Source organism: Palaemon carinicauda, chromosome 20 (assembly GCF_036898095.1).
Source record: "Palaemon carinicauda isolate YSFRI2023 chromosome 20, ASM3689809v2, whole genome shotgun sequence".
NCBI lineage: Eukaryota > Metazoa > Arthropoda > Malacostraca > Decapoda > Palaemonidae > Palaemon > Palaemon carinicauda.
The window spans coordinates 46955898-46969912 of NC_090744.1; the positions used below are offsets into that span (position 1 = coordinate 46955898).

Consider the following 14015-nt stretch of genomic DNA (forward strand, 5'->3'; position numbering starts at 1 on the left):
TAGACTTTGTGGGCTATGAATTAGGTTGAGACAATTTCAAGCCAGGTGAGGAAAAGTTGTCTGCAATCAAGAACTTCCCAATGCCAAATCAACCAACCATCACTGACATAAGATCTTGGTTTGGCCTCGTAAACCAATTGGCCCCATTTGTTGCTACCTCTCAACTAATAGAACCCTTTCGAGACCTCCTAAAAAAGTCTACTAGTCAAAAGGTATACTAGGATGAAATATTACAGGATGTGTTCGAAAAGACTAAAGAAATTTTATGCAATCTGATTGGGGATGGATTGGCCTAATATGATAAATCCAGGCGAACTGCAGTAATCACTGACTGGTTGCGTGATGGGATGTGATTTCTGGTGTTACAACAACATTGCAGTTGCGAAGAGGATAAAGTCCCATTTTGTTGCAAAGGGGGGTGGAAGCTTGCCCTCTGTGGAAGCAGACATTTAACCTCGGCAGAAGTTAATTATGCAGTCGTTGAAGGAGAGGCTTCCGCCATGGTATGGTGCTTTCAGAAAGCTAGATTACTCTTACTGGGGTGTCCTAATATTATCCTTGTTACTGACCACCGTCCGCTAGGCAAAGTGTTTGGGGACAGAGAATTGAAAGACATTGCAAATCCTCGTTTGCTTCGATTAAAGGAAAAAACATTACAATACAGTTTCACAGTAAAATACATCCCTGGGAAGAAAAACTCAGCAGCCGATACTCTTTCGAGATATCCAGTAATCAGAAGCTCAATAAATGCGAGTGACCGTGAGATGGGGGAGGAAGTTGAGAGTTCATGCGTTGCAGCACTGATGACGTCGCTGAGTGATGACGTCATAACCCTCGACTGGAATTCTGTTAAAAGGGCTGCTGAAAGCGATGTGGAATATCAGCCGCTAAAGAGTATGGTAGCCGCATGTTCTTGGCCGGTATCGAGAAATCTAGTCGACTCCAGCATAAAGCCGTATTTTAATGTACGGGATCGACTTGGCATCGTGGACGAACTGGTGGTGTATTCACATGATGACGGGCACATACGTCTGGCAATACTTGTGTCACTACGAGACCAAGTTGTCTCTAACCTACACTCAGGCCACCAAAGTTCTGATTCAATGATTCGTAGGGCACGACAGGCTGTGTATTGGCCTGGGATGGAGGGTCAACTGAAACTCAAGCGGATGCAGTGCAGAACATGTGACGTCATTGCTCCGTCCCAACAAAGGGAACCGCTATTGCCTACCCCACCCCCTGAATATCCTTCTCAACAAACGGTCACGGATATGTTTCAAATGTGCGGAAAACTATATCTGGTATATGCAGATAGGCTTACTGGTTGGCTGGAAATTGCCTTCTTTCCAAATGGTGCCACTTCTGCTAAGTTGATTCCCCTCTTCCGACGATACTTCATGCAGTGGGGCGCCCCGGAAGAAATCTCCCTCGATGGTGGCACCAATTTGGTAAGCACCGAGATGGCTAGCTTCCTACAGAAATGGGGGGTTAGGGTGAGAATATCCTCAGCCCATTACCCCCAATCCTGACGATGTTCAGACACTGCGCCGTTAATAACGCTTTGCATCACAACTGTATAAGATTTAACCATCTTTATCCGGTAAGGACCCAAATAGGCTGGCTCTAGTTTGTGTTTCGTAGGTTGTAATCGTTTCAAATACACACGATCGCCCACAAATACTTTTACCGGTGCGGATTTGAGCTGACCGTCATATTTTGACCTGTGATTTTCATTAGCTCTTTTCAAAAACCTTTCAGTGGTGTTCATTACTCTCCTCAATAGATTTAATAAATATACACAGTATTGCTAAGTTGAATAATTAGGCAATTGTTGCGTAATAATGAGTACCGTATATGGTAACACAGGATCCTGTCTATACACTGAAAAGAATGGCGTGTCCCTGAGCGAAGCATTATATGCAATGTTCAAAGCTAGCTCAGCTGTGGGAAGCATGGCGTGCCAATGAATGGGGTCATTAGCTATTAAGTGATGCAAAATTCGCACTACTTCCCTATTTTGCGATTCTACTAATCCATTTGCTGAAGGCCTATATGTTGTCCTCGAAAAGTGTTCAATTTTCATCAAGTCCATGAGCGATTTCTCCACCTTATTTATAAACTCGAGACCATTATCACTAATCAAAATTTTCGGGCAACCAGACCTAGTAATGAAAAAGCACCCCCTGGGCTAATGAATTTGCCGATTTATCCAACATTGCGTAAGTATGAGTGTACCGAGTAAATGCATCCACAAATACACATATATACTTATGTTGTGTTAAACTAGTTGGAAATGGTCCTACCATATCCATATGCACACTATAAAATTTAATAGGAATCACAGGCCACTTTATGGCTTCCGGTACAGTGTTCTTATGTTCTTTGAAACAGTTACAAGGATGTCGACCTTTTATATAATCCTCTTTCGATTTTTTCATTCCTAACCAAAAGAAGGATTCGCGTGCATTCTTGATGCTCTATTTATCCCTAAATGGCCTGCATATGGACTTGCATGTACAATGTGGATGGCTCGTTTAATTAAAGAGGGAAGAAGAACTACCTGTGCACAAAATTCCCCTCCGCTTTTCACATAAGCACAATATAAGATATGATTTTCTATAAAAAAATCTCCCAAGGAACATTCAGAAATGACGGATGACACTCGGATTTCCCTTTAATCACTGCTCCCACTCTTTCCATCCATTCCTCTTTTTTCTGTCCCTCTCAGACTTTTTCTATGTCCCAACCTCCCAAGTCAATCAAACCTGCATCATCAGGACATTCATTCTGGACACCCCTGGTCATATCCTCAGCCACCAACATATATTCACCTTCGCCGGTCGTATCTCTTTCTCTCTCTCTCTCTCTCTCTCTCTCTCTCTCTCTCTCTCTCTCTCTCTCTCTCTCTCTCTAACATCTACAACTCTTACCTCCTCTCTCTCTCTGCCACCGTGTTCTGTTTGTTCCTCAGGAGAATTCACATCCCGTTCTCTATTTTCTATATTTTGATGGGGGTCCTCAATATTTTGGTTATGTTCTTTGTTCTTCTTTTGTGCCCTCGTTGTTACTCCTATTACTGCACCTCTAGAGAGAGCATCAACTACCTTGTTAGCTTAACCTTCTATGTGGCGAAAACCCTTTGTATTAAACTCTAACAATCTCTCAATCCATCTCGCTTGTTGAGAGGTCAAATCATTATTATGATACAAATCACATAAAGAGCGATGATCACTTTGCAACTCAGTCAACTGACCTAATAAAAAGAACCGATGCCTCTCTGGAACCCAAAGAATAGCCAAAGCCTCTCGATCGAATGTACTATAATTCTTTTCTGGCCCTTTTAAAACCCGGGAAGCAGAACAAATGGGTCGTTCTCTGCCTTTATCATCTCGTTGAGAAACTATGCCACCAATAGCTATGCTACTTGCATCTGTTGTCACTAAAACTGGGCGATCAAATCTAGGATATGCAAGTATTTCAATGCTAGTTAAGACAGCTTTCAAATCTCTAAAGGCCCTTTCTTCTTCCCCTCCCCAATTTATTACTTTTTGTTTCTTTAAGGCATCTAAGGGTCTCTCTATCTCTCCAAAACCTCTTATGAATTTACTGTAATACCCAGCGAGCCCTAGGAATCCAGCTACTTCCTTAGAGTAATGTGGCCCGGGGAAATCTCTAATAGCTGCTACTTTACTGGTGCAGGGTTGGATACCTTCTGGGGTTATTATGTGACCTAAAAATTTGACCTATTTACAGAATAATTTGCACTTTGACAAATTTATTTTCATACCATTACGTCGTAATGCTTCTAAAACTTTACGAATATTATTATTATGTTTTTCGGCCGTTTTTTCTGTAATTATAATATCGTCTAAATAAACAAGAACATTATTGCCAATTAAGGGCTACAAAATCACCATCATTACTCTAGAGAAATGACTCGGAGCATTTTTAACACAGAAAGGAAGAAAATTAAACTGAAATAGTTGATCGTTAGTTTTAAATGCGTTTTACATTTACTGTCTTCCTGAATGGGTATTGATAGTATCCAGATTTTAAATCAACAGTTGTAAAATATTTACTATCCTGTACCTTTACAACTAATTCTTCAATCGAGGGCAATGGGAATGCATTATCCTTAGTGACTGCATTCAACTTCCTATAATCAACACACAATTGTACCGAGCCATCCTTTTCCCTAACAGCTACAATTGGAGAAGCCCATGGGGATTTGCTCTCCTTCATTATCCCTTGTTCCCTCAATTCATTAATTTTCTTTTCTATCTCTCCTTGGAAATGAATGGGTACCTTATAAGGCCTTGACGTGATCGGCTCCGCCTGCCCAGTTTCAATGCTAAAGGGAAATCAATCAATCCTCCCGGGTGGCTCATCTCCAATTGCAATTACATCGGAATAATTATTGACAATGTCACTAACTACATGTGTTATTTCTGACGGACATAATTTTCGTGCTTGCCTAATCAAATTTGAAACTAGGGAATAGATGATTACCTTCAGAAAACCTATCAGGACGTTTAATATGGGAGTTATGGAAATTGGGCGGTAATCAGTGGGAGATGAGCTACCACAAACACATTTACATAGAGGAGTAACATTACCAATTCTCCAACTAGTGCTAAAAGCTCCTCTTCTTGTTAACTTGCGTAAAATAACAGATAACTTTGGAGCTAAGAAATCTGCTGTCTTTATAAAAAAACAAAGGAAAAATACCATTTGGGTCTACACCTCCATAAGCATCAAGGTCCATCAACAGATCTTTAATCTCACGAGTTCGCAAAGCTAAACTAATTAGTTTAGCCTCAGGATTACAGGAATAAGGGAGTTCAAATTTTTCATTACTCTGTTTACTGTCAAAAACACTGATTCAGCCAAAGGGGTTTCCTTTTCCTTTCGACAGTGAGTGACTGAGCCATCTGGTTTAAGTAAAGGAGGAACTGTGGCATCTACCCCAAAGAGTGCAGATTCAAGGGTAGAATACCATTTATGTTCTTGAGTTGTACCAGAAAGGTTTTCTTTTATGGTTAAATTGTACTCCTTTTCAGTTGAGGCATAAACTCCTTGAGCAAAAGCTCGAAGCTGAGAGTAGTTTTTCCAGGTCAAATCTGATCTGTTACCCTTCCAAAGATGATAGGCCTCCTGCTTCTCCAAATAAGCACGTCTACAATCATCACCGAGCCACAGTTTGTCCTTTACTCGGTACCTTAGCACATGAGAAGGGATAAGCCTATCAATTATGTTGACTAGGTTCTCATTCAAATGGACAACAGGATCTACACTACTATATAATTGTGACCAATTCAAACACAATAGATCATGCAAAACCCCATTCCAGTCAGCTTGGTATTTCATGTAATTTCTACAAGAGTATGATATATCAGGAACAGGCTGCTCAGTCTTCACTACTAATGAAATCAAGGCATGATCAGATGTCCCGACTGGGGAACCAACATTAATAGTTATAACGCCATGGGAGTCAGTGTATACGAGGTCCAAGCAATTACCAGACCTGTGAGTAGCTTCATTTATGATTTGCTCACAGCCTGATTCAAAGGCAAAGTGTAAAGCTCTTAAGCCATGGCACTCGATAGGAGAGATAGAACTTAACCACTCCCAATGGTGAGCATTAAAACCACCAACAAAGACAAAAGGAACCTTTCTATCATCTTCTTGTATCTTTGTCATAATAGTAACAAGACAATTGAAGATAGAAACATATCTGTCTGGATTCCGGTAGATTGAACACAAATAAAAGTTGTTATGCCTGCCACAAACTTTTATTACCTGAATCTCATGACATCCACATTGATAGCAGGACTTATGAGAAGTAGGGTACTCAGTCCTAATATAAACCGCCATTCCCCTGGCCCTAGGGATGGCATCACGTTTCAATATTATTGGCTTCTTAAAACCAGTTATAAGGACCACAGATGAGTGCCTCATATTAGAAACTAGAGTTTCTGAGCACAAAAGAATATCATACTGTCTTGACGCAACTGTAAGGTCTTGGATATTTGCATAAAGACCACTAATATTGCAATACAGAAGACGACATTGACGAAATCTAGGACGTACTGGTCCCGGATTTCGCTCAATGTCTCCAGACAACATAAGAAATAATAGAAATTAAAAAGAGACACCATACTTGAAAACTAGATTAACAAGAATTATAACAAAAACAATATGTACAGAATTATAAATAAAGTGATTGATGAAACCCATAGACTATAGTAAAAAATCGGAAAAACTAGTCAACTTGGAAGAGCCGATACACCCTGCAAGGCTAAATACCCTCCAGGATAGCCACTTCAACTGTATCGAGGACAGTAGGGCACGACAGGCTGTGTATTGGCCTGGGATGGAGGGTCAACTGAAACTCAAGAGGATGCAGTGCAGAACATGTGACGTCCTCGCTCCGTCCCAACAATGGGAACCGCTATTGCCTACCCCACCCCCTGAATATTCTTTTCAACAAACGGTCACAGATATGTTTCAAATGTGCGGAAAACTATATCTGGTATATGCAGATAGGCTTACTGGTTGGCTGGAAATTGCCTTCTTTCCAAATGGTGCCACTTCTGCTAAGTTGATTCCCCTCTTCCGACGATACTTCATGCAGTGCGGCGCCCTGGAAGAAATCTCCCTCGATAGTGGCACCAATATGGTAAGCACCGAGATGGCTAGCTTCCTACAGAAATGGGGGGTCAGGATGAGAATATCCTCAGCTCATTACCCACAATCCAACGGGAGGGCAGAGGCAGCAGTACGTACAGCAAAGAGAACCATTCAAGATAACACAAGAAGCGACGGAAGCCTCGACACAGATAGTTTTGCAAGAGCCATTTTGCAATATAGAAATACGCCCCTAAGAGACATCGATAAATCGCCGGCACAGTTAGCCATGGGACGACAACTCAGGGACTCAGTCCCCATGATTAAAAGCTATCATAAGATAACAGAACAGTGGGCAGACATTATGATAGACAAAGAGGAGAGGATGGGTAAACACCTGAGAAAATGTCAAGTTCCGTCATGATTCTAGTGCAAAGAGACTCCGCCCCTTGCAAGCGGGTACCACAGTAGCAGTGCTAAATGTTGTCTCTAAGGCCTGGGATCGTATTGCAAAAGTCGTTGAAATGAAAGGAGACCGCCAATATGTCATAAAACTAGATGGCAGTGGGAGAATATCAACGAGAAACAGAAAACATCTTCGGGAAATAAGAGTGCAGGATTTCCCCCCACATACTCGTTCAATTTCCCCCGCTGACTCGTGTGCCGACCCCCAACCCAGAAGAGGGACCAGGAAAATAAATCCTCCGAGTTGGCATGAAGACTATATTTTATGATTTTTCAATATTGTACAATTTGATTTCTCTTTAATTATGCACAATTTGATATTTTTTTTTTTTTTGGTACTGAATATGTGACCAGTTTGTAATAATTTGATAATTTCATTCAACTAAATGTCGTCTTACTTGGCAATGAGCACGTAATCGCGCTCCACTTATATGATTTGTGTTATCTTTTATATAACACCATTTTGTCATCAGTATGCCTTATATTTCTCTTGCTGTATGATTACTTGATAAACCCTCAATTTCATGAAAAATGTAATACATTTATTTTAGAGAGGTGATGTAGGATGTTTCCATATAATGCATTATGAAAGTTATTTGTATGCCGACATAATCTATTAAAGGCGGGAGATATTGAATCTGGGGCAGTCTCGCTGGATCAAGCGTGGCCTCAACATTGTTATTGCATTGCTGCTCACCATGTATTGAATTGTGAATACATAACTATTGCACATTGCTCGTGTTTGAGTATACCCAACCTGCATACAATATATGTATATATATATATATATATATATATATATATATATATATATATATATATATATATATATATATATATATATATATATATTGTATGCGTGTGTGAATGTTTAAAAATATTATTATTATTATTATTATTATTATTATTATTATTATTATTATTATTATTATTATTATTATTATTATTCGTTGGCGGAGGTTATGTTTTACCCACTTTTTGTGTATTTGTGTGTTTTTCTATTTGTGTTTGTTAGTGAACACCCTCCTGGGCCCAATTTCAATAGTTAAGCAATAAAACTTGCGAGTATTAACTGTTATATAAAAAGCTGGAAATAATAAAATTTTGGATGGTCAAGGTCATGGTCAAGCAAAATGTACAATTCACGTGAGCAGCCATAAGTTTGGACATCGTTGTCACTGAGACTTCAATCTTAATTCATATTTGAGTGTGTGAATATGATACGCCAATTAATGCCTGCTAATGTCGAAGGTCAAGGTCGAGTCCACGGTCAATATCAAGATAAAAGTCAAATTCCGGTTATCAACCAAAAGGCCACAATTTTAGTCGTAAAGTAATGATACTTGTAGGGATTTTAAACTGTTATATAAAGAGCTGGAAATGATTAAATTTTGGAAGGTCGAAGGTCAAGGTTACGGACGAGCAAAACGTCCATATCACGTAATTAGCCGTAAGTCCCAACATCCTTGTCACAGAGACTTCACACTGTCTTCTTATTTGAGTGAATGAAGATCTATGTTAAGGTCAAAGATCAAAGTCAAGATCGAGCAAAAGGTAGAGAAATAAGCTGCTGCAGCGGAGATCTGCGCTCTAATGAATACTTCTCTCGTTATTTTTATTATCAGCTAAGGTAATACTCTGCTTGGAAAAGCAGAATGCTATAAACCCAATGGCTCCAACAGGGAAAATAGCTAAGTCGAGAAAGGAAATATGCAAATAAATAAGCTATATGAGAGGCAATGCACAATTGACATAGAATATTTCAAGAACAGTCGTAGCAATAAACAGATCTTTCGTAAATAATCTATAAAAAGAGTTATGTCAGCATGTTCAACATAACAGAAATCAAATTCTAGAATACTATGTATTATCGAGGGTTATGATGGCGAAGGCAGTGATGCACCTTTAGCTGGGAAAAGTTTCCTGCTCTCTGGTTGGTCAGAATTATCTTGTCTAACCAATCAGCGATCAGGAAACTTTTACGAACTAAAAGGGCACCCTTGCGAGTCGGTGAAAATCTGCCTAACTAAAAAGAAATGACTATAGTATTACGAACAGGGTGCCGGGGCGTAGGAGCGATTTCCTGGCATCTGATATGTGATTAGAGCAACCACAAAATCCTATTTTTTCGGACGATTTCTTGTGAACAATTACAATTCGTACGTAATGATTATCATGAAATAGTGGCAGGCCTACTCGACGCATTCTTTGTTATAAACTTGAGTTAGAGCTATCAGTTTTATAAGCCTACTATGTTTTTACCTATGGTTTATTTTATCTCTCCTTTGTTTTTCAGTTCCAATTTTGTTTCATTTTTCAACGGTGTTTATATTTTCCATCCCGTCTAATTTCTAGTTTAAAGAAGGCAATTATCTAATGTTTTAATTTATGATTATTACGTTGTTTGTCTTTGGTTTTAAACCATGGTGATAAGGTATGAGGATGAGAACCTCGCAAACAGAGAAGTACTTCATAGACTTGATAATACTACAATGGTTTTAAAACAAACATGGTTTCTAAAATACTTTTTAATTAGTAAAACTATATTAAATTCATTTATATATGTATATATGTACACATATATGCATATATATATATATATATATATATATATATATATATATATATATATATATATATATATATATATACTTATATACTGTATATATATATATATATATATATATATATATATATATATATATATATACTTATATACTGTATATATATATATATATATATATATATATATATATATATATATATATATATATATATATATATATATATATATATATATATATATATATATATATATATATATATATATATATATATATCACTTCACACTTCACTTCCACTCCCAGGTAGGCTTTCAGCCTGTCAGTGGAATCAGTTGTCTTCTCCACTCAATTCTGTTTTCAAAAATTCGCTCTCTTCTCAGCTGTTCAATTGTTGGCATGTTGTTCTTTGTCAAAATCTCTTCAATTCCATCCCTCCAGCGTTTACGTGGTCTACCTCTTGATCTCCTCCCACCAGGCGTCCAGTCCCATCTCGTCCTTGCAATTCTATTTCCATCCATTCTCATTAAATGTCCCAACCATCTCAGCTGTCCCTTCTCAATCTTGTTCAACATAGGAGATACCCCAACCATCCTTCTAAAATCTACATTTCTTATTCTATCTCTTCTTGTTTTGTGCATTATTGTTCTCAGGATTTTCATCTCTGAAGCTTGGACTCTGCTCCTGTCTTTGATGGTCATTGTCCAGCTCTCTGATCCATATGTCATGATTGGTGTTAGTAATCCTTCAAATATGGTTTTCTTTACTTCTATAGGTACGTATGTATCTCTCATAATGGGATAGAGTGCTCCACAGCATTTATTATATTTCTTTATTCGTTCAGTAATTTCTTCTTTGTTCTTATAGCCGTCGTTTGTAAACATACACCCTAAATACTTGAATGCGTTGGTGTCCTTAATTACCGTATTTCTTATCATGATGTTCGTTGGAGCTTGTTGTTGTTTGCTGATTGTTAATATTTCTGTTTTATTAATGTTCATCTTCAGTCCAGTTTCTGTTAAACAATCGTTCAAGGCTATCAATGCTCTTTCTAGTTCCTCCCGATCATATGTCCAGAAAGCAATATCATCAGCAAAAATCATAATGTCTCCCGAGATATTTATTCTTTCCTTAAAACTTCTTATAATTACATCTATATATGCAATGAACAAGAGTGGGGAAAGAACGCTTCCCTGCTTAACACCTGTTGTTACTCTAAACCAATTTTCATTCTTGTATCCAGTCCTTACATTATTCATACATGGTTCGTACGTGCTCTTTATTGCAGCTCCCAATCTACCGTCGAGTCCATAAACCTCTCCCAAGTACCTCCACAATTTGTTCCTAGGTACCGAGTCAAATGCCTTTTCCAAATCAATAAATGCTATATACAGTGGCCTATTGTATTCCCATGATTTTTCAATAACAAGCCTCAAGGCGAATATGAGATCTGATGTACTTCTGTCCTTTCTGTATCCATGTTGTTCTTCGCCTAGCTGAGGTTCAATGATGTGTCGCGCCCTTTTTTCTAAAATCCTCTCATAAAGTTTTGCTGCATGACATATGAGCGTTATACCTCTATAATTTGCGCATTTACCTGAATCACCTTTACCTTTATAAAAGGGTACAGAAATATGTTTTCCCCAGTCTTCAGTAACCATGCTCTCTAACCAGAATGACAAGGTTAGGTCATATAATATCTGCTTTGCTAGGTCCCCTCCCTCTTTGAATAACTCAATTGGTATATTATCATACCCTGGGCTTTTCCCATTTTTCATCTCTTTCAAAGCATTTTCAAACTCATGATAAGTAATCACATCCTCCCTATTTTCTCTGTCAAATTGAAAGATATATTCTTCTTCATTTTCTTCTGTAGTTACATTTAGTAACCTATTGAAATAAGTAGTCCATTTTTCATTAAGTTCTGTAGCCGTACCAATAATGTTTCCATTTTCATCCTTTATATTATATTGTTTTCTATTATCTTTCCTGTATGATTTTGCAACTGTAAAGATCTTCTTCTTATTTTTCTTGAGATCATCCCTCAATTCGCCTCCTAGTTTAATCCATGCATTTATCCGCGATCTTCTCTTAATCTCTTCTGATTGATTCCTAGAAGATACATATTCTTCTCTAGTCTGTTGGTTCCTTTCTTTCATCCACTTCCTGTGCATTTTGTTCTTCATCTTTATTGCACCTTTTACTTCGTCATTCCACCAAATTGTACGCCTTTTCCTAGTACCTCCAACAAACCTACAGCCAAGCTCCTTCTCTCCTACATCCAAGGCAATCTCCTTCAGTTCCTTCCAATCCCGCTGTTCCAGGTGTTGCAACCTCTCTGTAAACTTGTTTTGAAATCTCATTTTGATATCTGGGTCTTTCAAGGATTCTGTTTTTATCATTTTTCTCTTCTCTGTTTTCTCTGATCTTATGGGAGGAATGTAAATTTTTCCTATGACTAGTCTATGATCTGAATCAAGGGAGACTCCTGGCAATACTTTAACATTTTCTACAAGCCTCTTATCTGATATAACGACATAATCAATTACTGATTTTTGATCAAACTGCCCTGTGGTTTGATTCCATCTATATCTGGTGTATTTGTGTGAGTCCTGGTGTTTAAAGAATCCATTCATGATCTTTAGGTGATTTCTTATGCAAAAATCTATTAAGTTTTCTCCTTCAACGTTTCTTGTTTCCTCTCCAAATGGGCCTATTACATCCTCTATCCCTCTTCTCTCACAGCCAACCCGTGCATTAAAATCTCCTAGTAGTAGGTTGATGCCTTCTGGCTGTCCCTCCAAATGTAATTCTAAAAGTTCCATAAAAGCATCTTTTTCCTCTTGTGTGTGGCCTTGCTGTGGTGCATAAATCTGAAAGACATTATAATTTGTGTTCTTTATTCTAAATGTGCAACTAATAAGTCTTTCGCTGATCAATTGTATTTTTTGTATATAGGGGGCAAGTCTGGGTCCTACGATCATAGCAACGCCATGCTTTCTGATTCCTGCATCTACTCCACGATAAATCAGTACATATCCATCTCCTAGGTCCTGTCCTGCACTTTCACCTCTATGCCTGGTTTCAGCCATTCCTAATAAATCAAGTTTTCTCTCCTTCACCATATCTAGTATTTCGTCTTCCTTACTACTGTACGTGCCAATATTTAGGGTACCACATTTAAAATTCAGTTTATCTTTAGCGTTTTTCCTAAGACGTTCCCAGTTTCGTCGCCTATTTTTACATCTGACAACTGATCCTTGAGTTTCTCGAGCGTTAAAGATTCAGTTAGCGGCTTGCTAGGCCTGTCCTAACCTATTGCTGAATATACTGTCAGCACCTCAGTCGTTTGGTCCACGGCTCCTTATTCAACATACTCAGAGCAGCCCTAAGAGAGTTTAATTCCTAGGGGTTCCCCCATCCGCCACCCGGGGGACGCGTCTGGTAGGAGTTTTCTCTCCCCCAGATATATATATATATATATATATATATATATATATATATATATATATATATATACTTATATACTGTATATATATATATATATATATATATATATATATATATATATATATATATACTTATTTATTGTATATATATATATATATATATATATATATATATATATATATATACATATATATATATATATATATATATATATATATATATATATGTATATATATATATATATATATATATATATATATATATATATATATATATATATATATATATATATATATATATATATATATATATATATATATATACATATATATATATATATATATATATATATATATATATATATATATATATATATATATATACTGTATATATATTGCTGTTATTATTATCATTATTATTATTATTATTATTATTATTATTACTGTATATATATATATATATATATATATATATATATATATATATATATATATACTTATATATTGTATATATATATATATATATATATATATATATATATATATATATATATATATATATATACATATATATATATATATATATATATATATATATATATATATATATATATATATATATATATGTATATATATATATATATATATATATATATATATATATATATATATATATATATATATACTGTATATATATTGCTGTTATTATTATTATTATTATTATTATTATTATTATTATTATTATTATTATTATTATTATTACTTGCTAAGCTAGTCAGAAAAGCATGATGCTATAAGCCCAAGGACCCCAACAGGGAAAATAGCTCAGTAAAGGATAGTCCGAATTGTAAAGAATCTTATGTAACACGCATAGCGAACTAATTACGCGATGGTGACAGAGATTACCATATAG

General features: G+C 36.6%; 1 protein-coding gene across 1 annotated transcript; it reads left to right on the top strand.

The window, feature by feature from the left end:
* The first annotated feature begins 500 nt into the window (after positions 1-500).
* On the top strand, positions 501-7051 carry LOC137659763 (uncharacterized). Its single transcript, XM_068394570.1, has 2 exons — positions 501-1448; positions 6314-7051. Exons 1-2 carry the CDS (start codon positions 501-503, stop codon positions 7049-7051), a joined length of 1686 nt encoding a protein of 561 aa, XP_068250671.1.
* The last annotated feature ends 6964 nt before the right edge of the window (positions 7052-14015 follow it).

Excerpts from the sequence above, each read along its gene's own strand:
- LOC137659763 (XM_068394570.1), top strand. The coding sequence starts at position 501 with ATGGTATGGTGCTTTCAGAAAGCTAGATTACTCTTACTGGGGTGTCCT. Across the intron at positions 1,449-6,313 it reads TCGATGGTGGCACCAATTTG|GATAGCCACTTCAACTGTAT; the intron begins GTAAGCACCGAG and ends AATACCCTCCAG.